Source organism: Lacerta agilis, chromosome 3, assembly GCF_009819535.1.
Source record: "Lacerta agilis isolate rLacAgi1 chromosome 3, rLacAgi1.pri, whole genome shotgun sequence".
Taxonomy (NCBI): Eukaryota; Metazoa; Chordata; class Lepidosauria; order Squamata; family Lacertidae; genus Lacerta; species Lacerta agilis.
The window spans coordinates 114,898,818-114,923,872 of NC_046314.1; the positions used below are offsets into that span (position 1 = coordinate 114,898,818).

Sequence of the window (25,055 nt, forward strand, 5' to 3'; positions counted from 1 at the left end):
TACTGAAAAGAGTACGCCTGCTTGATATCAATTGGCAGGGAGTTCCAAAGGTGTAGGTGCCAGCACACTAAAATATAGATTGCTTACAGGTGTGGAAGGGGGTGCCGTGGGTCACCTCTGACAGTGCTGGCTGGGGGTGATGGGACTCATAGACCAAAAACATCTGGAGTATAATAATCAATCAATCAATCAATCAATCAATCAATATAAAGCCCTACATGGCTTAGGTCCAGGCAATCAGACAGACAACATTCCCTCCTATGAACCTGCCCAGTCTCTGAGATCTTCAGGGGGGGATGTCTTCTCTCGGTCCTGCTACCTTCACTTGAGTCCTTTGTGGGGACACAGGAGAGAGCCTTCTTGGTGGTGGCTCCTCCCGGGCAACTTTGGAACTCCCTCCCTAGTGAGGCTAGACAGGCTCCCTTCTCGCCGCTCTTACACCTGCAAGTGAAGACAATTTCATTCCAACAGGCCTTTGGGAAATGTTTGTTCGAAGAAGGGCTTCCAGTAGCACTTTTCTGTTTCCATCTTCCGCACCTTATCTTTTCATAGTCTTTTAATTCTGCTAGAGCTCAGTTGCTTTTGAACGATTATCCCTCACATCTTTGTAGCTCTTCGCATTTTATCCGTGCTGCGTATTTTCATTTAGCAACTCCCGGTCTTGGAGGGGTGGGAAACACGGGAACGACAATAAATAGAACCAGAACGGAAAGGGGCGAAATCGGAAACAACGGGGTTGACTCCTTAGGCTTCGGCAGACCTGAACCAATTCACTATAAGTTGGCGGTACGGGGGGGAAAACGGGAACGCTGGGTGGGGGGTGGGAGTCCGCCCGCCTGCCTAGATCTCGTTCTGCTCTTTCAGGTCGTCGGCCAGGTCATCGTACTCGACGGATCGCGGAGACATCCCCAGGTACTGCTTGAGGAACTCACTGAACCGCTTCTGGTTATGCCACTTCCGAGCCGACTTCCGGACCCCAATGAAGCCCCCAAACCGCTTCTGGAGCTCCTGCACGCCGGCCTCCCCCACCGGCTCGTAACCGAAAGGCCCGTTCAGGAATCCGCTCACCCCTTTCGGGATGTCGAACGGGGCCGGTAAGTCCCTCAGCAGAGCTTGGACCCCGTCGCCATCTCCAACATCTGCTTGGTGAAAGAGGCTGCTCGTTTTGGACACCCCCTTCTCGCCCCCGGCCTTGTCGAGGTCCGACGCCCTGGCCAGGCTGCCGAGGCGTTTCAGGCCGCCGTTCCACACCTCCAAGGGCCGGCTGGCGCCGTCTTCCAGGCTGCCGAGTTCGAGGGGCGAAGGGGCCTTGCCCCCGGTGGCTTTGCTGCACAGGCCCCAAGTGGCGCTGGAGAGCAGCTTTCCTTCGCACTCCATGACGCAGATCTGCAAGCAAGGGAGGGAGGAAGAAGAAGAAGAGTTTGGATTTGATATCCCGCTTTCTCACTACCCGAAGGAGTCTCAAAGCAGCTAACATTCTCCTTCCCCTTCCTCCCCCACAACAAACACTCTGTGAGGTGAGTGGGGCTGAGAGACTTCAGAGAAGTGTGACTAGCCCAAGGTCACCCAGCAGCTGCATGTGGAGGAGCGGGGAAGCGAACCCGGTTCACCAGATTACGAGTCTATCGCTCTTAACCGCTACACCACACTGGCTTCAACAATTTCAATTTCAAGAAACAATTTCAATTTCAAGAAACAATTTCAATTTCAAGAAACAATTTCAGGAGGAGTGTGTGTGTGTGCTTTTCGTTTCAGGAGTATTGCACCGGGGGTTACGTTAATCATCTTTCTCTTTGAAGGAGGAAAGCTAGGGAAGGGCAATTATTAAAATAGCTGCAGGCTATTTTAAAATGAATCTCTTTTTAAACTAGTGGCTTAAGGAGACTGTAAGCACTGTTACGGAAATGACCGGGACGGGGGCACATCTTTAAAGTTGTTACGATGTTACAAATATTATGCCTGAATGTATCCTTCCGACTTGACAGCTCAGGGGAGGTACCTACCTTTATAAATTCGTAGGAAATCCATACTTTAACCGACTCTCCATTTTAACCCTTAAAGAAAGGTGAATTTGGGCTCCACCTCGCTCCATGAACCAAGAAGCAGGAAGTCACGCAGGCAGCAGGAACAGGGCATCCCACCATAATCCCCCAAGCGTGAGAGCACATACAGGGCACCCCACCCAGGGAGTGACCAGGGGGGCAACACTAGATATCCGCAGAGGCAGCTGAGCAAGTCAGGTGTTCTGAAAGCCCATCTCCAGACAAGTCCTGAGGGCAGGGAGATGTCAAGAGTTTTATTGTTCTTTGGGTGATGGGGACTTAAGAGGTGTTGGGAAAGGTGTCTGATAAAGGGACCTAATGTTGAACTTGTGTGACCCTTGTATAAAGGTAAAGGGTAAAGGGACCCCTGACCGTTAGGTCCAGTCATGTCCGACTCTGGGGTTGCGGCGCTCATCTCACTCTATAGGCCAAGGGGGCTGGCGTTTGTCCACAGACAGCTTCCGGGTCATGTGGCCAGCATGACAAAGCTGCTTCTGGCGAACCAGAGCAGCGCATGGAAACGCCGTTTACCTTCCCGCCAGAGCGGTACCTATTTATCTACTTGCACTTTGACGTGCTTTCAAACTGCTTGGTTGGCAGAAGCTGGGACCGAGCAACGGGAGCTCACCCCATCACGGGGATTCGAGCCGCTGACCTTCCGATCGGCAAGCCCCAGGCTCAGTGGTTTAACCCACAGTCCCACCCTTGTATACCCCTCCCCATTTGTGACATGCCAGTGATGTAGTGATGATGTCTCAATGATGCTGCTCAAAGTGTATTCTGGGGGAAAGAGGGAAGTTTTAAAAGAGGATGTCACCCCATGCTCAGGGTTCTTACTCCTGCGGGGACCTGTTGCGCAACAATAAAGATCGTGGTCTACTGACCGCTGTTTTGCTCCAAATTACTTGGCTGGAACTTCCTTCTTTTACTGACCGCATGGACCCGTGGGGGACTTGCACCCCGACGAGCTGGGCTGTTGAGTAGTCTCTCACCCCGGAATTTTCCCTTATCAGCACCGAACTGCAGAATCCATGAATTCGGCAGAATGGGAAATTGGTTTCCCGTGTGGGATGCATGTCTGAGAACAGGGGTTATATGCGGGCAAAATCTCACCCCGCCAGCAATTGTGCTGCAGGATATAGCACGAACTACTGCTGCTTCTGGATCAAGTTCATTGCTTTGAGACTGCGAAAAGCAACATCTAAATTTGTACAGCAAATGAATGTAAAAGGGGTTTTGTTCTCCTAATATGCCCCTGGGAGCTCCCCCCTGCCATTTCTTTGTCCTGGTCAGTGGGCTCTCAGCGTGCTGGCTGGCTCCCCACACAGTTCAGCCCCCACATGAGATCAGCTGTCACCAGTAATGTCTTTTGAAGGGGTAGAGTCAAGCCATGTGGTGGAGCTGATCACATATCTCAGCTCAGTTACGGGTAGGTAGCCATGTTGGTCTGCAATCAATCAATCAATCAATCAATCAATCAATTCTTCCAGTAGCACCTTAGAGACCAACTAAGTTTGTTCTTGGTATGAGCTTCCGTGTGCATGCACACTTCTTCAGATACACTGAAACAGAAGTCACCAGACCCTTATATATAGTGAGAGGGTGAGGAGGGGTATTACTCAGAAGGGTGGTGGGAATGGGGGATTGGCTCATAGGTGTGGTAAACCTGTTGACAGACTGCAATTGGTCTTACAGGAAAAAGCAAGGGGTGAGATGGCTAAAAGTAGCTGTCTTCTTACAAAGGAACTTCAGAAATAGACTGGAAAGAGAAGTTTCTGAATTGCAACTTATTACCAAATTTAAGCTCACTGGAAGGACAGATCCTGAAGTTGAGGCTCCAGTACTTTGAGGCTCCAGTACTTTGGAGGAGACGACAGAGGATGAGATGGTTGGACAGTGTTCTCGATGCGACTGGCATGAGTTTGGCCAAACTGTGGGAAGCAGTGAAAGATAGGTGTGCCTGGCGTGCTCTGGTCCATGGGGTCACAAAGAGTCGGACACGACTGAACGACTGAACAACAACAACCTGTGGACATCTTAATCCCAAGAATATGACAATATATGCCCCACCCCCTGGTAGCAATAATCTAGGAACGTCTCTCTGACTTATTGAGTGCAATCTTATGCAAAGCTGTCTGAAAGAGCAACAAGTGTCCAGCAATCTGCACAGGTTTGCATTACTTTTGCAGATTCACTGGGTCATTTATACATGATATAGCTATTTTTAGCCATCTCACCCCTTGCTTTTTCTGTAAGACCAATTGCAGTCGTTAACAGTCATCAACAGGTTTACCACACCCACCAGCCAATCCCCCATTCCCACCACCCTTCTGAGTAATACCCCTCCCCACCCTCTCACTATATATAAGGGTCTGGTGACTTCTGTTTCAGTGTATCTGCAGAAGTGTGCATGCACACGAAAGCTCATACCAAGGACAAAATTACGGTAGTTGGTCTCTACTTTGCTACTGGAAAGATTTATTTTTTATTTTTTATTTCGTTATATCTCTGCTCAGTTTGCCAATGCGAGGGCAATTTCAAAAGGCCTCTCTTCTGCGTGAAGAAGCCATTCGGGACAAAAATGTAGAACTCTCTGCTCAGAAGACCCAGGAAACTTCAGAACTTATAATTAGTCCAAGTTCCCCGCTTTGCTCTTCCTCGAGTCAGGCTGTGCAGAATAAATGAGTACAGCTAGAGTTTTGCAGGGCTGTGTTTTAAAAAAATACAGGGAAGCCACCACACACACACACACACACACACACACACACACACACACAGGGAGTGTGGGTAGAATTAAATGCAAGCAGTTCACTTGCTAATGAAAGGTGTGGGGAGGGGGGGAGGGGAGCCTTTGGAAATAGTAGCCTGATTGCAGAAGTAAGTGTTTTGGCAACCTGAGCGTGAAAAGAGAGCTGGGTTCTTCGCTCTTGACATTCAAAGACCCCTTGCTGTGAATTCAATTCCTTTCCAGCAAAGGGGGGAAGGAAGTTACTGTCTTACAATTGGCTTCTGATGAAAGTCAGTGATCCCTCTAAGAACCTGTTTGCAACCAATTAGTTATGGGGTGAGAAGAGATGAACAGAGAAAGTTTGGGGTCTGGAAAAATAATAATCTCCTGGCTACCTGCTAATATATGCAAGACTGGGACCTTCTCAAATACAAGCGAAGTGTCACCACTTGGCCGAAAGCCAGCAATTCACCCTTGTCATCCCATGCTATCTAGGGCCAAAACCAAATAAAAAATAAAAATAAAATTCCTTCCATTAGCACCTTAGAGACCAACTAAGTTTGTTCTTGTTATGAGCTTTCGTGTGCATGCACACTTCTTCAGATACACAAAAGCTCATAGAATCCTAGAATAATAGAGTTGGAAGAGACCCCAAGGGCCATCCAGTCCAACCCCCTGCCAAGCAGGAAACACCATCAAAGCATTCCTGGCAGATGGCTGTCAAGCCTCCGCTTAAAGACCTCCAAAGAAGGAGACTCCACCCCACTCCTTGGCAGCAAATTCCACTGTCGAACAGCTCTTGCTGTCAGGAAGTTCTTCCTAATGTTTAGGTGGAATCTTCTTTCTTGTAGTTGAATCCATTGCTCCGTGTCTGCTTCTCTGGAGCAGCAGAAAACAACCTTTCTCCCTCCTCTATATGACATCCTTTGATATATTTGAACATGGCTATCATATTACCCCTTAACCTTCTCTTCTCCAGGCTAAACATACCCAGCTCCCTAAGCCGTTCCTCATAAGGCATTGTTTCCAGGCCTTGGACCATTTTGGTTGCCCTCCTCTGGACACGTTCCAGCTTGTCAGTATCCTTCTTGAACTGTGGTGCCCAGAACTGGACACAGTATTCCAGGTGAGGTCTGACCAGAGCGGAATACAGTGGTACTATTACTTCCCTTGATCTAGACGCTATACTCCTATTGATGCAGCCCAGAAATGCATTGGCAATTCATACCAAGAACAAACTTAGTTGGTCTCTAAGGTGCTACTGGAAGGAATTTTTTATTTGGTTTTGACTATGGCAGACCAACACGGCTACCTACCTGTATTTGGGGCCAGTCTTTGCATTAGAACCATGGACCTCAGTTTCTGCACCCTTGCTGGGAAGCCTGTCTCTGGAAGTCCCAAGCACTCATGTGAATGATGAGAAACGTTCTGTTTGTTTGTCTCTGAGTTATTTCTGGGACATAGGAATTCATTCATCCCCCCCCAAAAAATATAGTCCAGTGCCCCACAAGGTCTGAGGGACAGTGGACCGGCCCCCTGCTGAAAAAGTTTGCTGACCCCTGCAGTCTAACCCCTGCACCACGCTAGCAGAGAACCTCTGCCTTCTGCAGTGCCCTTGGAGTGAGATACAAGGTTGCACCGTGTGTGTGTGTGTGTGTGTGTGTGTGTGTGTGTGTGTGTGTGGCTGGTGGCGAAATTGGCATTTCCCTGAAATGAGGCAGATGACTAAATGAATCTTAATGACCTGTCCACTGCATTTTCTTAATGGGCAGGAGATGGTTTGCCAGCACCATGCGGAGTCCAGCCCAGACAGCTGAAGCTGGCTTCGCTCCTTAGTTTGCTAATTCATTCATTCATGCATTCATTCATTCATTCATTCATTCCAATCCACAAACCGTCCAGCCATGACAGTATCAGCTGTGGAAAGGAAGCCCTCCAAGGTCACAGGTGTAAGAGTGCATTGAACTTCCTATAATTTTGAGGAAAAGGATCCTGTCCGTGCCTTAATTTCAGAGATGCCCTCTGTGGTCGTTTGGCAACCAGAATGATCAAGGAGATGCAGGGACTCCTCTATTGCGGGGGGCAGGGGGAGTCCCAGCATTTGGGACTTTTTAATTTACATCATAAAAAGGTAAAGGGTAAAGGGACCCCTGACCATTAGGTCCAGTTGTGTCCGACTCTGGGGTTGTGGCGCTCATCTCGCTCTATAGGCCAAGGGAGCCGGCGTTTGTCCACAGACAGCTTCCGGGTCATGTGGCCAGCATGACAAAGCCGCTTTCTGGTGAACCAGAGCAGTGCACGGAAACGCCGTTTACCTTCCCTCCAGAGCGATACCTATTTATCTACTTGCACTTTGACATGCTTTCGAACTGCTAGGTTGGTAGGAGCAGGGACCAAACAATGGGAGCTCACCCCATCGCAGGGATTCGAACCGCTGACCTTCTGATCGGCAAGCTCTAGACTCTGTGGTTTAACCCACAGCACCACCTGAGTCCCTTCCAATTTACATCATAGGAATTTATAAAATTACTAGTGGTTTAAGCCCATTAAAATAATGGGTGCTAGAGCGGTGGAGGCCTCGTCATTCTCCCTTTCTCCGAATAGGTACGGGGGCTGTGCCAGCGCTGCGGGAGCCGGGAGAGCAGGTACCGCTTGCGCGATAAGGGAAGACCGCCCGGTTTGTTTGTTTTTTGCTCTTGCGCCACTCCCCGCCCCCAAGCTCCTCAACCGCCCTCTGGCTGGCCGCGCCGCTCCCGGGCCACTAGTCCTCGGGGCCCCAAGTCAGACGGCGGCTGCAGCAGCTGCGGGAGCGCGGTGTCCCTCCTCGTCCTCCGGAGCGTCGGTGCTCTGCGGGGCGGACTGCTCTGGGCCGCTCCCGGGCCGCTAGGCCTCGGGGTTCTGGTTTCAGCGGCGAGAACGGCAGCGTGGCCCCCCTTCTCGGCCTCCCCTTGTCCTCTGGAGCACCGACATTCCATTTCAACCGCCACTTCAACTGCCGCCGCTGCTCCCGGTCCGATTGTCTCTCTGCTCCAATCCCTGTGTCCGTGGGGCACATGCTCAGTAGCGCAAACCCAGAGACACAGGGACTGGATGCAGAGACACTTACGTTTTATATATATAGATGCATGAAATTGAGAAAGTGGATATTCCCCCCTCCCTTTCATTTGATGAAGCTGAATGTCGGACAATTCATGACAGATACAGTAGAAGAAAGGACTTCTTTATAGAATCATAGAATTGTAGAGTTGGAAGGGTCTCCATGAGTCATCTAGTCCAGCCCCCAAGGGCTAGCTAGGGGCACAGGACCACATGGCACCAGGATATCTGGAAGGGGCCGGATGGGGAAAGACCTCTCCTAGATTCACCTTTTGTTTCAGAGATGCTTCACAGGGGTGGGGGCGGGGCGGGTTTATCCTGAAATAAGCTTATTGCGCAGGGAGGTGCGAATCGGCCAGACTGGAACATGCTTCCAAGTTGGGCTCAGATGGTGACCTAGATGAATGCAGACAGACGCATCGGTGACGATCTTTCTTTTGGGCCCCACTCAATGAGAAATGGAGCCAGGGCAGGGAATGGCTGGGGCATAAATTCTCATCAAATGGGAAGGAGCAAGCGCCCAGAAGCGGGAGAGGGAGAGGGAAGGAGAAAAAAGCCCATTGCAAAAGTGTCACTGTTGATCAGCCAAGGAGGGAGGGAAAGCGCGAAAATGAGAAGGGTGTTTACCTCTTCCTTTGAAACTTGGTGTTTGAGCTGCCAGGACTGGAGCTTGGAAGGCGGCCAAAAATAATTGCTGGCCCTACCATTGGGCAGAGTGAGGCAGGGACCTCAGGTGGCCTGTGTTGAGGATAGGGGCAGGCGAATCTGTCAGATTTGGTCCTTTTCCCCCAATCTTATGTTCAGTTCTCCACATTTCCACACGATGTTGCGATTTATTTTTTTAAGGGTCTCATAAAAACCCACCAGCACTTTAGTGCAAATGCATGCAATTCTGCCTAATATATGCATTTTGGCAAAACAATCTCCCCTAATTTGATCTTTATTGCACTTCTGTACACACTACTTGGCTGCAGAACCTCGTTGCAAAATTCAGAGAAGTGCAAATTTCAGAGAAGAAGGAGAAACAGAAATAGAAATACTTTATTGTCACTGTACCACATGTTTGCAGTGAGATTAAACCTTATCTCTAAGGTGCTACTGGAAGGATTTTTTTTTTATTTTGTTTCGACTATGGCAGACCAACAAGGCTGCCTACCTGTATCTAGAAGTGGAAGAAAACTCCAACCAAGCAGGTATTTTTGTCATTCTCACCAGTCCTGCAGGATTGCCTCCCCACTTACAATCAAGCAGTATAAACAAAATAGAAAATGTCTTTGTTCAGACCAGGTTTCTCCATGGTTTTAAGTTTGGTGATTAGTTGCAATTCAGAAGTGGTCTGAACAAAGACATTGGATTCTTATCTCATTATACATAACAAAGCTATCTTTAGCCATCTCACCCCTTGCCTTTCCCTGCTAGACTAATTGCAGCCAGCCATTAAGAGTCGTCAACAGGTTTTCCACACCTATCAGCTGATCACCCATTCCCACCACCCTTCTGAGTAATATCCCTCCCCACTCCCTCACTATATTTAAGGATCTTGTGACTTCTGTTTCAGTGTATCTGAAGAAGTGTGCATGCACACGAAAGCTCATACCAAGAACAAACTCAGTTGGTCTCTAAGGTGCTACTGGAAAGAATTTTCTATTTTGTTTCGACTATGGCAGACCAACACGGCTACCCACCTGTAACTGAATCAAGCAGTATATACATCCTTGTGCAAATTAATTGAAGCAAAGCATGTTTTCTATGCCACATTGATCAGTCTGTCAAGCACCCTCAAAAGAAGATATTTTGGGGGTGCTTCAGTTATTATGGTGTAGGAGGAGGAGGAGTTTGGATTTGATATCCCGCTTTTCACTACCCGAAGGAGTCTCAAAGCGGCTCACATTCTCCTTTCCCTTCCTCCCCCACAACAAACACTCTGTGAGGTGAGTGGGGCTGAGAGACTTCAGAGAAGTGTGACTAGCCCAAGGTCACCCAGCAGCTGCATGTGGTGGAGGGGAGACGCGAACCTGGTTCACCGGATTACAAGTCCACCGCTCTTAACCACTACACCACACTGGCTCTCAGAGGATGCGCATTGGTTCACATCCTGTTTCAGAAATTATAGATCGGGTAGGTTTGCCTCGCACTGGTTGCCATATGACCCAAGCCCGCCGCTGCTTGGACTACTCACGAGAAGGCTGAAGTCATCCTGCTGGTGGCTGTACAAATGTCTGTGGCAGTTCAGGCAATCTCTCCGGCAGTCGCTGAGGGCGTAAGCAAGCAGGCAGAACGACAAGACGTTCCAAAGGAGGACCCTCATGCTGTCAACTCTCAAAAACCTGCAAAAAGGAACCGGGGAGAGTGGAATGGTCAAGAGGTGGAACTGTCCTTGCCCATTCTCTGACTCTGGGTCACTAGAATTGCAACTTATTACCAAACTTAAAACCATGGAGAGACCTGGTCTGAATAGAGACAATGGATTCTTATCTCTTTATACATGATAAAGCTACTATTAGCCATCTCACCATTGCTTTTTCCTGTAAGACCAATTGCAGTCGCTAACAGTCGTCAACAGGTTTACCACACCTATCAGCCAATCCCCCATTCCCACCACCCTTCTGAGTAATACCCCTCCCCACCCTCTCACTATATATAAGGGTCTGGTGACTTCTGTTTCAGTGTATCTGAAGAAGTGTGCATGTACACGAAAGCTCATACCAAGAACAAACTTTGTTGGTCTCTAAGGTGCTACTGGAAGGAATTTTTTAATTTTGTTCCGACTACTGCAGACCAACACGGCTACCTACCTGTATCTAGAAATGGAAGAAAACTCCAACCCAGTAGGTTTTTTTTTTTTGTCATTCTCACCAGCCCTGCGTGATTGCCTCCCCACAGAGGTTCATGTTTACAGTCAAGCAGTATATACATCCTTGTGCAAATTAATTGAAACAAAACATGTTTTCTATGCCACATCGATCATTCTGTCAAGCACCCACAAAAGAAGATATTTTTGGGATGCTTCAGTTATGATGGTGTAGAAAGCCGGCAGCCAATAGAAGGAATGATGCGCTCGCCACAATATATTGAGGTTCTATGAAAGAAAGTTACTCCAGAGCTGGAGAAGAGGTATTTTGGGATATTGCAGCAGGACCTAGTCCCCTGTCACACATCGAAAACAGTGGAGAAATTCAAGACAGAGCAGCAAATACAGGTACTTGACTGGCCAGGAAATTCCCCGGACGTAAATCCCATTGAGAATTTGTGGGCTACATGCCAAAGTCACCTCCATGCTGCAGACTGTACGACTATGGAGAAGCTCATTCAGGTGCTGATTCAGGTGTGGTACAGGGATCCGAAAATCAACAGTGACTGTTCAAAACCAGTCAACTGCATGCCAAACCGTGTTCAAATGCTGCTTAAAAATAGCGGAGGTCATATCCATTACTAATGTACGTATATGAGAGTTTTGTACAATAAACTACTGCACTCAGTTCACTGTTTGCTTCAATTAATTTGCACAAGGATGTAAATTTTATGAAATTAAACAACTATGCAAACAACCCCCTTGGTGATTCCAAAGTAAACTCAAAGGATTTGCAGGTAAGGTGGGTTCTCAAGAGGGATTTGAAGGACAACACAGGTGACAGCAGGGTCACAGGTGCAAGAACATGCCCACTTCTTACTGAGCCAGGTGTGAGGCTCTTGCATTCATTTACAAAGCCCTGAACAACTTAGGTCTGGGGTACCCAGGGATCACCAGAACCCTTACATCCCGGCAGCAGTGGAGCATATGCCCGTGCTGCCCAGGGTGGGCACGCTCCCGAGGGGGACATGGCGCAGAGGGTGCCCTCCCAACGGCTCGGGGTAGGCTTGGGAGTGGTGGGTGGGTGGCGATGCAATCAGTTGAGAACACATCCTCCCCAAATGGTTACTTGATGCCAGTTGTTACTATGACATTATTTTGACATTTGATTTTGAAATGCATTCCTGCTCTCTTTGTTGTCAGCCGCATTGGGCATTTTTCTAGAAAGAGAGGTGCCGGAGCTCAGCATGAACTTCTCCTTTGTTGTCTTAGAATGGCAATGGCGCCCACCAGTGAGGTGCCAGAACTGAGCTCCGGCTGGAAAGAAGAAAAACCTCTGATGATGCCCTTCACTCCACGCTGAAGCAAACCCTAGCATTGCTCATTCGTGTGACGGCTCAAGCAGAATCTGTGACGGTGCAGTTACTCATTAACTAAAATAGGAGAATCGGACCCTGAGGCAGGAGGGTACTCAAAGCCTCTCACACGGCGGCAAATCAGGCCAAGCACAGCCAGGGACATGCCTGTTTCCCCTCCTCCTCCCTCCCTCTATTTGCGAAATTCCTGATCTGTGTTTCATCTCACGCAGGCGAGATAGCTCCTGACCGGCTCCATGGTTTGCTGGCAGATGGAACGAAGAATTATGCTTCCTGGCTGGAGGGGAGCTCAATTTGTGACGTGCGTGCAACCCTCGCCTACCTCGCTGATGCCGGGAAAACGGTATCAGCGATATGAGCATCTTGTACAGTTGGCATGCTTCGGGAAGCAATGTGGCTTGCTCACCCCAAGGAGGAAAAGGAAAGGCCATCTGTGACCCTGGGGATGCTAGAGATTGTGGTCATTGGTAGGCTAAATGTTGCAGCAGCCCTTTGTTGTTGTTCAGTCGTTCAGTCGTGTCCGACTCTTCGTGACCCCATGGACCAGAGCACGCCAGGCACCCCTATCCTCCACTGCCTCCCGCAGTTTGGCCAAATTCATGCCAGTTGCTTCGAGAACACTGTCCAACCATCTCATCCTCTGTCGTCCCCTTCTCCTTGTGCCCTCCATCTTTCCCAACATCAGGGTCTTTTCCAGGGAGTCTTCTCTTCTCATGAGGTGGCTAAAGTACTGGAGCCTCAACTTCAGGATCTGCCCTTCCAGTGAGCACTCAGGGCTGATTTCTTTAAGGATGGATAAGTTTGATCTTTTTGCAGTCCATGGGACTCTCAAGAGTCTCCTCCAGCACCAGAATTCAGAAGCATCAATTCTTCGGCGATCAGTCTTCTTTATGGTCTAGCTCTCACTTCCATACATTACTACTGGGAAAACCATAGCAGAAGCCCTTACAAGCCCTCAAGTCCAAACACCCTGATCGATGCAAGAAATCAAGCTATGAGATCTGCTGAGAGGGTTCAACTCTCAGGAACTTTCTTGATACGAGCGTCACACAAGCGTCTGCTTGTCCAGCTCATAGCTGTCAAGTTTCGGATTTGAAAATAAGGGATCAGCAGTCTCACCTATCCCGGGGACAGTCACATGTCAGTGGTGGGCGGAGCCAGAAGCAAAAGTGGGCGGAGCAGCAATGTAAACTCCAAGCGGGCTCGGGCTCGGAGCGGAGCAAAGAGGAGGGCAGCCAGCAAAGAGGAGGGCAGCCATGTGCTCTGCGCGATGGAGCCCTATTGTCTTCTTGTCTGATCCCATCAAAACAGGACAGGAAGCAGCAGCTGCTCAAAGGCAGCCAGGCTCCGCCCGCCAGCTAACCCTATTGGTCGGCTGAGGGGCTCGGCGGCAACGGATAGGGGCTGATGCAGGGGGAGGAATACACCCCCCTGTAAGCACGGGAAACGGCTCCCACTTGCTTTGAGGGCTGAGGCTTTTCTCTCCAAGTAGGCGAGGTCTTCCCACCCAGTCGCTGGCCAGCAGGGGAGGAGCTGCTTCCATTAAAAACGGGAAATTTAAGGGAAATAAAAAATAAGGGAGAGCAGCGGGAAACTGCTTAAAATAAGGGAGAATCCCGGGGAAAACGGGATACTTGACAGCACTGGTCCAGCTGCTTTCTCCCGGGAAACTTTTCTGCTGAATCAGAACAAACATCAGTTGGTTTTTCTGCGGCTTGACATTTGCTCTGATTCAGTTGTAAACAGTGGCTTTTCCCAGAGAAAGCAGCGGGATGAAATCTCTCAGATCTGTGCTTTCTAGATACAGAACAAGTGGAATGTGAATGAGCCCATGGGTGCCGAAACCTCAATTTCCCCGAAATGGAAAGCTTCCCAGAACTTCTGATTCCCGCTCTGGTGTAAAAATATGTGGAGTATAACACTGTCTGAAATAACAACAACTCATAAGTTATGTGTTGCCAAAGGCTTGGAGGGTTGCTGTTTGGTGGGATTTTATCTTCCATACAACAAATGCAGATGTTCAGGACCCTCTCTCTCTACAACAGTACAAGGTGAAATCTGGTTTTCCTCATGGTCTCTACTTACCTGATTTAAGTATCTGCCTGATCTATTGTGCTTCTTTTATTTTTTATGGTATTGCTTTGTTTGACATCAATAAAACCGTGATTCTACGAAAATAATTTTTTGGGGAGGGGGAAATAAAGCAAGCGATAGAGTAGAGTGCGGAACTTCTGGCCTGGAGGCCAAGTGTGGCTCTCCAGACATCCCTATCTGGCCCTTGGACTCCTCCCATGGTCACACCCCGTTCCCAAGGCTGCAAATCTGTGTCCTCCTTGAGCTCTCTTGCCTGGCTCGGATGTGTACACAAGAACAGTTCTGCCGGGTCAAGCCAATGGCTCATCTAGTGCAGCATTTTAGAATCACAGAATCGAAGAACTGTAGAGTTGGAAGGGACCCAAAGGACCATATAGTCCTACTCCCTGCGAGTCCACAAACCTTCTGTGGTATAGAAGGTGTTCCATTTCTCCTCCTGTGGTGCCAGTGTGGTGTAGTGGTTAAGAGCGGTAGACTCGTAATCTGGTGAACCCGGTTCGCGTCTCCGCTCCTCCACATGCAGCTGCTGGGTGACCTTGGGCTAGTCACACTTCTCTGAAGTTTCTCAGCCCTACTCACCTCACAGAGTGTTTGTTGTGGGGGAGGAAGGGAAAGGAGAATGTGAGCCACTTTGAGACTCCTTCGGGTAGTGAAAAGCGGGATATCAAATCCAAACACCACTTCTTCTTCTTTTTCTCCTGACCAGGGCACTTCTATCAATGACTTGGACGATGGGCTTGAGGGCATCCTGATCAAGTTTGCAGATGACACCAAATTGGGAGGGGTGGCTAATACCCCTGAGGACAGGATCACACTTCAAAATGACCTTAACAGATTAGAGAACTGGGCCAAAGCAAACAAGATGAATTTTAACAGGGAGAAATGTAAAGTACTACTCTTGGGCAAAAAAAATGAAAGGCACAAATACAGGATGGGTGACACCTGGCTTGAGAGCAGTACATGCGAAAAGGATCTAGGAGTCTTGGTAGACCATAAACTTGACATGAGTCAACAGTGTGATGCAGCAGCTAAAAAAGCCAATGCAATTCTGGGCTGCATCAATAGGAGTATAGCGTCTAGATCAAGGGAAGTAGTAGTACCACTGTATTCTGCTCTGGTCAGACCTCACCTGGAATACTGTGTCCAGTTCTGGGCACCACAGTTCAAGAAGGATACTGACAAGCTGGAACGTGTCCAGAGGAGGGCAACCAAAATGGTCAAAGGCCTGGAAACGATGCCTTATGAGGAACGGCTTAGGGAGCTGGGTATGTTTAGCCTGGAGAAGAGAAGGTTGAGGGGTGATATGATAGCCATGTTCAAATATATAAAAGGATGTCATATAGAGGAGGGTGAAAGGTTGTTTTCTGCTGCTCCAGAGAAGCGGACACGGGGCAATGGATTCAAACTACAAGAAAGAAGATTCCACCTAAACATTAGGAAGAACTTCCTGACAGTGAGAGCTGTTGGACGGTGGACTTTGCTGCCAAGGAGTGTGGTGGAATCTCCTTCTTTGGAGGTCTTGAAGCGGAGGCTTGACAGCCATCTGTCAGGAATGCTTTGATGGTGTTTCCTGCTTGGCAGGGGGTTGGACTGGATGGCCCTTGTGGTCTCTTCCAACTCTAGGATTCTATGAAGAAAGGTGAGAGAGACCACTGCCTTCTGCCTGTCTTGAGAAGAGAACAGCCACCGTCTTCTAAGCTGTGGGATGTGATAGGGACGAGCTGGGAACAGGATTCCCACAGGGTAGCTAGCCCTGAAACAATGCAACAGGCTTCCCCATTTCAGAAGGTGCCACTACGTATGTTTAATCTGGCCCTGGCAAGACCAGATATGCCTTTAAATGAATAGCACACTTCCAAGCAGCCAACTCAAGGGGGATCTCTAACCTGGCGGCAGCCACAGTCCTGTCACGGAAAGACAGCAGGCAGAAGGGCCAAGCAGGGCAATGTCCCACTCTGTACTGCTGCTCTTAACGCCCAAGCAAACCCATGGATGACCGCTCTTCTCACTCTGTTGCAAAGATGCCTGCAGTGAAGGCTGGGAATCCCTTGTAGACGATCACAGTGCCTGGAGACAAGACAGCTCGTGCATCCATAGCAGTGACCAGAGAAGGAATGACCACTTGGGAGGAGCACAGAGAAAAGAAATGCCCTGGTGCATCTGAAACAGCGCAACCAGACGCCCTCATCTGCCCCAGCTGCAACAAAACATGTCTCTCCTGCCTTGGTCTCTATAGCCACAGAAGGCACCGTGATTCTCCAGCGGTTTGACCCACAAAGGCGCACTCCTCCATTGTCTCCTGAGACAGATGGATGCCAGCCTAACCCAATGTGAACTGCAACTGCCACCCTTCAAATTTATTTGGCTTTTCACTACTGTTCTCCAGCCATGGAATGTGTACAAACATGCAGGTGACTCCATTGTTTGCTGACGCAGACAGGTGGCAAACCATCGCTTCTGACTGGAGGTAGTAGCCACTGATAGCTACATCCTCATGAATTCGTCCAACCCTCTTTTGTAGCCCATCCACGTTGGAGCCCATCGCTGCCTCTTGTGGCAGTGAGTTCCACAGTTTGACTGCTCGAAGGAGTACTTTCTTTCCTCTGTCCTCTGCATGTTTCCTTAGAAGTAAGCTCCTCTTTAATCAACAAGCCTTACTCCTCACAGTGCGCAAAAGTGTGCTTAGGGCTGCAGTTGTATTTTTTAAAGCACTCTGCCTTTCAATATACAACTCTCAAATCAATTCACAGCTCGTTTTAAGAACCACCAATGGCAAAAAACAATTAAAACAGCAAAATAAAAAAGGGGAAACAAAAACAGTTCAGTAGCAACAAGGCCCCCAGGCCCTTTTAAATTCTACAAGCTGCTGAGAGGCACTAAAAAGCAGAGCCATCAAACCCTCGTGACAGTAAAATGTTTTTACTAGGCACCTGAAAATCAGTTAGATTGGGCGCCACATGGGAAGTACTGACTTTGAGGCTTCCCTGAAAGCGTAATGCTGGTGGTCAACAAAAGAGTTTTAAAGACTGTCTCTAGGCAAATCTAAAAGAATGTAGTATAAACACCAACAATTGGGGAACACTGGCCTGCGAGTGCTCCAGTTGGAGAACAGCCTTTACCAAAGGTGTCATGGACTTTGAAGACACTTGAACTCAGGACGCAAGGGAGGAACATGCTAAGAGGAAGGCATGCTTGGCAAATCCACACCGTGATCAACTCCTGCCTGTAACCAATGTCCCCACTGTGAAACGATGTGTGGATCCCGAATTGGCCTCCACAGTCACTTACGGACTCCCTGTTAAGACTGTGTTCATGGAAGACAATCTTCCTCGGCTATGAGGGATCGCAGAAGAAGAAGAAGAAGAAGAAGAAGAAGAAGAAGAAGAAGAAGAGTTTGGATTTGATATCCCGCTTTTCACTACCCGAAGGAGTCTCAAAGCGGCTAACATTCTCCTTTCCCTCCCCCACAACAAACACTCTGTGAGATGAGTGAGGCTGAGAGACTTCAGAGAAGTGTGACTAGCCCAAGGTCACCCAGCAGCTGCATGTGGAGGAGTGGAGACGCGAACCCGGTTCCCCAGATTACGAGTCCACCGCTCTTAACCACTACACCACACTGGCTCTCCGAGAAGACATCACAGAGTTTTATTTTGTATACTGTCCTTCATCCGAAGATCTCAGGGCAGTTCACACAATAGTCCAGCATCCTGTTCTCACAGTGGCCAACCAGAAGCCCATTATGGGCAACCTTCAAGCAGGATTCAAACACAAGAGCTACACTCTCCCCTCCTGTGGTTCCCAGCAACCCTCTCCTCCATGGACTTCTTAAGGAAGTGACCCACCAGCACCTCCTTCAAAGGGGGTGGCATTTCGTCCTCTTCCAGCAAAGCATTGCTTAATCCCTGGTCGCACCCAGTCTGGCCACTATGGCTAGCTCTAAGAAGCCATATAGTTAGTTAAAGCTATGGTTTTCCCAGTAGTGATGTATGGAAGTGAGAGCTGGACCATAAAGAAGTCTGATCACTGAAGAATTGATGCTTTTGAATTATGGTGCTGGAGGAGACTCTTGAGAGTCCCATGGACTGCAAGAAGATCAGACCTATCCATTCTGAAGGAAATCAGCCCTGAGTGCTCACTAGAAGGACAGATCCTGAAGCTGAGGCTCCAATACTTTGGCCACCTGATGGGAAGAGAAGACCCCCTGGAAAAGACCCTGATGTTGGGGAAGATGGAGGGCACAAGGAGAAGGGGACAACAGAGGACGAGATGGTTGGACAGTGTTCTCGAAGCTACTAATATGAGTTTGACCAAACTGTGGGAGGCAGTGGGAAGACAGGAGTGCCTGGCGTGCTCTGGTCCATGGGGTCACAAAGAGTGGGACACGACTAAATGACTAAACAACAACAAGAAGAAGAAGCCATGATGGACAGAGGTCAAGCGAAGAGGTGGCCAGCTGCACTTCTTCAAGCAGTTTGTCCACATCCTCAGACCACAATAATGGAAACTGATTCAATGCAAATGTCTTGCAGGGGGTTGGACTAGATGACTCTTGGGTCCCAGTCCAGCTCTACAGTTCAATGATCCCATGGATCAGGAAGTGCCCACACCATCTGGAGGGAGCCAAGCTGCCAAAATTTCCTGCACAGACATATCTTTGCAGCCCCTTAGCAATCATTTAAGCAACTTCTGAGAAGAGGGCTTGTGGGAGACCAGTCAGGATAAAAACCATTCCTCACGGCTGATTAGGAGTCAAGCACCACCGGTCCTTTAATCTCACTCAAGCATTTTCTTCTTTCTCCCTTAAAAGCAATAACAAAGATACCGAACTGTGTCATGAAAGGAAGGGCTAAAAATATCTCTCTGGTCAGAAATTTCTTAGCCAGAGTTGGGGGATTAATTTACAACTTGATTAGGGTGATGGGCGATGGGCAGATGATAGCAGGAGGAAGAGGGGGAGAAATTGCCCTTGTTTTGGAGACAGGCTCGGGAGTTTATGGGAAGAGATGAGTCCGGGATGCGATGTGCAATCAAAGAAGTGGGTGTGTGATTGAAGCGCTGATTCTCGGGTCAATCACCGCTGTGGGAATTAGGCCGGACTCAGAAATGACGAGGCGCTGTAAATGTCTCCTATCAAGCGCGCAAGGCAGGCTAGCAAGAAGCCCATGTGGTCTGATATGGTGGTTTTTATGTGAAGGGCACAAGGAGTCAATGGCACGAGCTGCCAACCAGCTACTGAGTTAAGTTCAAGGTGTTGGTTCACAGAGATTCTAGGCCTCCGTTTTGAAGGCTCCTTTTTCTGAAGACCTTCGCATCTCCTAAAACATCTGCCTTTCCCTTGCACCCAGGGGTTTACGAGGGGGGGTGGAGGGACTGGCCGCACCGTGCACCGGCCTGGGGGGGGGGGTTGACAAGATGGCCCGCTGACTCCCCCCAGCTGCAGAGCGGCGGAGGGTGCGCACGCACTCAGTGTGGGCGCCGCGTCCGCACGGTGTCCACATGGGCTGCCACACGTCCGCAGTCTGTACCAGCTAGCACGTGTGCGCAGTCCGTACGGACGTCGCGCATGCGTCACCAGGCGGTTTGCCCCACCCCTCGGCGTCCCACCCTTCTCCTCCATCCTCTTTTGAAGCCATCCGAGTTGGTGGACACCACAGCCTCCTGTGGCAGGGAGTTCCGCTGTTTAACTTTGTGCTGTGTGAAGAAGGACTTCCCACTCTGGCTTTAGAGGTGAGCACATGAGCAAACTGACCATGAATGCTGTTATAGATTTGGGGTGGAGGGACCCTCCCCCAAACCCTAGAAATTACCGTATTTTTCGCTCCATAGGGTGCACTGAACCATAGGGCACACCTTGTTTTTAGAGGAGGAAACAAGTTTTTTTTTCTGGTTTTCCTCCTCTAAAAGCCCTGTTTTTTGAGGATCAGCTAAAAGTTTTGCAGCTTTTTTGCAAAGGGAAAAGCCCTGTTTTTTGAGGATCAGCTAAAAGTTTTGCAGCTTTTTTTGCAAAGGGGGAAAAGCAAAGAGGAAAAGCCCGTTTTTATGAGCTTCAACTCACATTTCTGAAAAATCTTAAGGAAAGGGAGCCGTTTCTACTGTTTCCAGACAGATAATCTAATCAGCCAGTCACATGTCGCTGGGGAAACAAACAACCTCCCTCTGCAGCACATTCAACAATGGAGGGCGGGGCTGAAAGGGAGCCGGGACTCTTATCTCTCTCCCGATCTCTTGCTGATCAGCTGCTGAGCGGGGTCCTTTCAACACCCCCTTTTCTCTTTGTAAAATACAAAGTACAATCTGGTTTTGGCCCCTGGGCAATTCAGCTCCAGGGACCACCATTCGCTCCATAAGACGCACAGATATTTCCCCTTTTAAGGAGGAAAATAGTGTGTCTTATGGAGCGAAAAATATGGTAATAAATGGTCGGATTTTGATTATTTGGAGCATTGAATGGAGGACTGGAGGTTGGTGGGGTAGCAAAGGCTAAGATATCTTTCCAAGCCAGGGCCTCACCTGGGATAGAGGCATGAACATGACAAAAAGAAGGAGATTCTAACTAAACATTAGGAAGAGTTTCCTGATGGTAGGAGCTCTTCAACAGTAGAACGGACTCCCTTCGAAGGTGGTGGACCCTCCTTTCTCGGAAGAGTTGGGTGCCAACCTGCCAGGGATTCTCTAGCTGTGGTTCCTGCACTGAAGGGGGCTGGACTTGAGTACCCTTGGAGATCCCTCCCAACTCTACAGTTCTATGACTATGATCTAGGGGTGCTCAGGCAGCTTTTTAAACCACAAAAATAGTTAAAGCTATGGTTTTCCCAGTAGTGATGTATGGAAGTGAGAGCTGGACCATAAAGAAGACTGATCGCCGAAGAATTGATGCTTTTGAATTATGGTGCTGGAGGAGACTCTTGAGAGTCCCATGGACTGCAAGAAGATCCAACCTATCCATTCTGAAGGAAATCAGCCCTGAGTGCTCACTGGAAGGACAGATCCTGAAGCTGAGGCTCCAATACTTTGGCCACCTCATGAGAAGAGAAGACTCCCTGGAAAAGACCCTGATGTTGGGAAAGATGGAGGGCACAAGAAGAAGAAGAAGAAGAAGAGTTTGGATTTGATATCCCGCTTTTCACTACCCGAAGGAGTCTCAAAGCGGCTAACATTCTCCTTTTCCCTTCCTCTCCCCACAACAAGCACTCGGTGAGGTGAGTGGGGCTGAGAGACTTCAAATAAGTGCGACTAGCCCAAGGTCACCCAGCAGCTCCATGTGGAGGAGTGGAGACACGAACCCGGTTCCCCAGATTATGAGTCTACCACTCTTAACCACTACACCACACTGGAGAAGGGGACGACAGAGGATGAGATGGTTGGACAGTGTTCTCGAAGCTACCAACATGAGTTTGGCCAAACTGCGGGAGGCAGTGGAAGACAGGAGTGCCTGGCGTGCTCTGGTCCATGGGGTCACGAAGAGTCGGACTCTGCCTTTTCAAGGAGAGTGGTTCTGTTTTCCGCTGAATTTCAAATAAAATGCTGCGGCAACCCGAAGACGCCAGTGGCCTCCCCCCTCCTTGTTTTGAGTCAGAGGGTCGCATCAGTGACTCAGGCAGAGTTTATGACCCACTGCCATCCCAAATCGCTTCTCTGCAATCCTTCGGCCCCGGACCATTAACCCTCAAATGATATTACGCTTGTATGTGTGAGTCTCCTTCATTTCCTATCTCTCTAATTCCTTACATCCATCTCTCCTGAATCCCATTCATGGATCTGCAGCTGGCAGCAAAATGAGGTGATAATGATATTCAACAATGGAGTTTGTGAGGCGAGGGGCCGGTCAGCTGTTCAGTTCCACTCTTGGTCCATTGCTTGGATGACAGAGCTATACACATAAGCCCACGCAGTGTATGTGAGGTCCAGCAATGGCTGGACTCCGTGGTTATGGCGATCTTTGGAGTGGTTGTGCTAGAATCATGTTTTCCTTCCTTGTGGCAGCTACAATGGAGGTTTCTTGAAAACCTTTCCCAATCCAAACTGAACTGTTATAGGTAAAAAAGAAAAGGTAACAGACTCCTAGATGGTTAAGTCGAGTCAAAGGCAACTATGATATCTCGCTTTCAGGCCAAGGGAGCTGGCATTTGTCCACAGACAGCTTTCCGGGTCATGTGGCCAGCAGAACTAAACCTCTTCTGGTGCAATGGAACACCGTGACGGAAACCAGAGCAGCGCACGGAAACGCCGTTTACCTTCCTCCCACAGCGGTACCTATTTACAGAGCTGTCAACCTTCCTTTTTCTTTTGCATTGGGAAATGGCCATAGCTCTCAACTTTCCCTATTTTTTGCAATGGGAAATGGAGCTGGAATAAGGGAATTCCCCGCAAAAAAAGGGAAAGTTGACAGCTATGCTTTATCTACTTGTGAACTGCCAGGTTGGCAGAACAATGGGAGCTCACTCCGTCGCGGGGATTCAAACCACCGACCTTCTGATCAGCAAGTCCAAGAGACTCAGTGGATTAGACCACAGCGCCACTCGCGTCTGTTATATATAGGGGCTTAGGGATGGGCAAATTTGTCTATTTCCTTTCCCCATCTTAAATTCAACTTGTCAGACATGTAAGAATGTTTTTGCTCTGTTTATTAACTTGTTTATCTGTTCGCCACCCTGGGCTCCATGTGGAGAGAGGGTAGGGATATAAAATACCGTATTTTCCGGCGTATAAGACGACTGGGCGTATAAGACGACCCCGAACATTTCCAGTTAAAATATAGAGTTTGAGATATACGTGACCGCACATTCTCCACCTGGCGTATAAGATGACCCCCGACTTTTGAGAAGATTTTCTTGGATGAAAAAGTAGTCTTATACGCCAGAATATGCAGTAACCATTTCTTGCGGTGACTCCAAATTCAAGAGAGTGAGAAAAGAATGAATTTCTATCCACTTCCCCCCCAATATATGTTAATTTTGTAAACTTTTTATTGTGTTCCCTGTTCCCTCTCTCTCATTCCACCACTCTCAATTTTCAGAATTACTCATAGATTCAACCCCCTTAAAAAAAATAAAAAAAATATCAGATGCATCACCTAATTGGAGGCCGAGGGAAATAATTGTGTTGGCAACAGCTGGATTGAAGAGAGGGGCAAAACCATTCCTAGAACCCAATAAAGTCAAGGAAATTTGTACATGACAATATTGACAATTTGTGCGTTAAGTGTTGCTGCTCAACACCGTAAAATGGTTATGAGTTTAAATCTAGGTCATTAAAATAGCAGTTGCTGCAATTCCTAATTTTTTGCAAATGTGGAAATTTATTTAATGGGGAACAATAAAAAAGGGCTAAAAGCCCCCACAATTCTCTTTAACTGCAAAGAAATGCGAAGAGAAACCAATAAATAGGCATATTATACACAAATAAATGAATAAACAAAATAATAGTTCCAAGCAGATTCTCGGAATCGTAAATGTGCAAAGGATTCACTGGATAATTTATGATAAGCTTGAAAGACAAGAAATCTTACATGTTCAAAGAACCACCAACACCTGCATTAGCAGAAGCTTCAACTAAGCCTGAAATCGTCTGAGCATAAGTGAAAAGAAGAGGAGCATGCTGGATCAGGCCAATGGCCCATCTGGTCCAGCATCCTGTTCTCGCAGTGGCCAGACCAGGTGGCCATTATGGGAAACCAGCATGCAGGATCCGAACACAAGAGCAGCCCTCTTTCACCTTGTATTTAGAAGCAGGCTGCCTTGGACAACGGAAGGAAAACACAGCTGTCGCACAGGACCGGCCCAAGACATTTTGACACCTGAGGCCAGCCAAAAATATATGGCACCCTTCCCTCCCCACCGGGGAAGAAGGGATGGGCGAAGATCTACATCAGGAACAAAGAGGGAATAAAGATCTACATCGGGATCTGCTGCCCCTGTGGATCCTGCGGCCTGAAATGGTCGCCTCACCTTGCCTCGTGGGTGGGCCGGCCCTACCATTGTGGCTAGTGTTAAGTATAATTGGTTTAATTGACACTGAAATGGGAATGGCTCAATGTGTATTGGTGGAAAGGTTTAGCGTGGGGAGATTCCACTGAAGCTGAAGAACAACAAGAAGAGCTCTCTTTGAGTTTTAACTAGTTGACAGTTAACTATTCTTGCTTCCTGCTAGCTAACCGGTGGGTTTTGTGACCTTAGTTCTGGTGGCAAAAGTATTTGGTTGCAAATTTGCCTTTGAGTTGCCTTTGAGCATGGGTAGGCAAACTAAGGCCCGGGGGCCGGATCTGGCCCAATCGCCTTCTAAATCTGGCCCACAGATGGTCCACAAATCAGCATGTTTGAACATGAGTAGAATGTGTCCTTTTATTTAAAGTGCATCTCTGGGTTATTTGTGGGGCCTGCCTGATGTTTTTACATGAGTAGAACGTGTGCTTTTATTTAAAATGCATTTCTGGGTTATTTGTGGGGCAAGGGAATTTGTTCATTCTCCCCCCCCCCATATAGTCTGCCCCCCCAAGGTCTGAGGGACAATGGACCGGCCCCCTGCTGAAAAAGTTTGCTGACCCTGCCTTTGAGTCTTCTGTCTCAAGACTCTGTGGAGAGAAGATGTAAATGAAGCTCTCAAGGGAAACAGCCAGAGACGCAATGTTATAGGTCTGTTTGGGTTATTTCATATTTTCTAAGATGCTGAGGTTGTGCTGGACAGCACAAGATATTGTATGGATAATTTTGGATGTGTCATGTGATGCTTTGATTTTGTTTTGATGCTTGTCCTGCAAGTAAAAGTTTGAACAATATTTCTATGGGTCCAAACGATGGTTTCTTCCAAAAGGAGCCAGTCCTTAAACTGCACAATATTAATATCTGCAATAGAAACCTAGAGTTGGAAGAGACCCCAAGGGCCATCCAGTCCAACCCCCTGCCAAGCAGGAAACACCATCAAAGCACTCC

General features: G+C 48.4%; 1 protein-coding gene across 1 annotated transcript in view; it reads right to left on the reverse strand.

Annotated features, from left to right (window-relative positions):
- Positions 1-825: 825 nt before the first annotated feature.
- The window catches only part of PNOC (prepronociceptin), a 44,627-nt gene continuing 20,397 nt past the window's right edge, over positions 826-25,055 (reverse strand). The window contains exons 2-3 of the mRNA XM_033145534.1: positions 10,046-10,193; positions 826-1,386 (exon numbers count right to left, since the gene is read on the reverse strand). Of these exons, the coding sequence (XP_033001425.1) occupies positions 841-1,386; positions 10,046-10,174 (675 nt within the window). The 5' untranslated portion in view covers positions 10,175-10,193 and the 3' untranslated portion in view covers positions 826-840. The remainder of the gene's footprint in view (positions 1,387-10,045; positions 10,194-25,055) is intronic.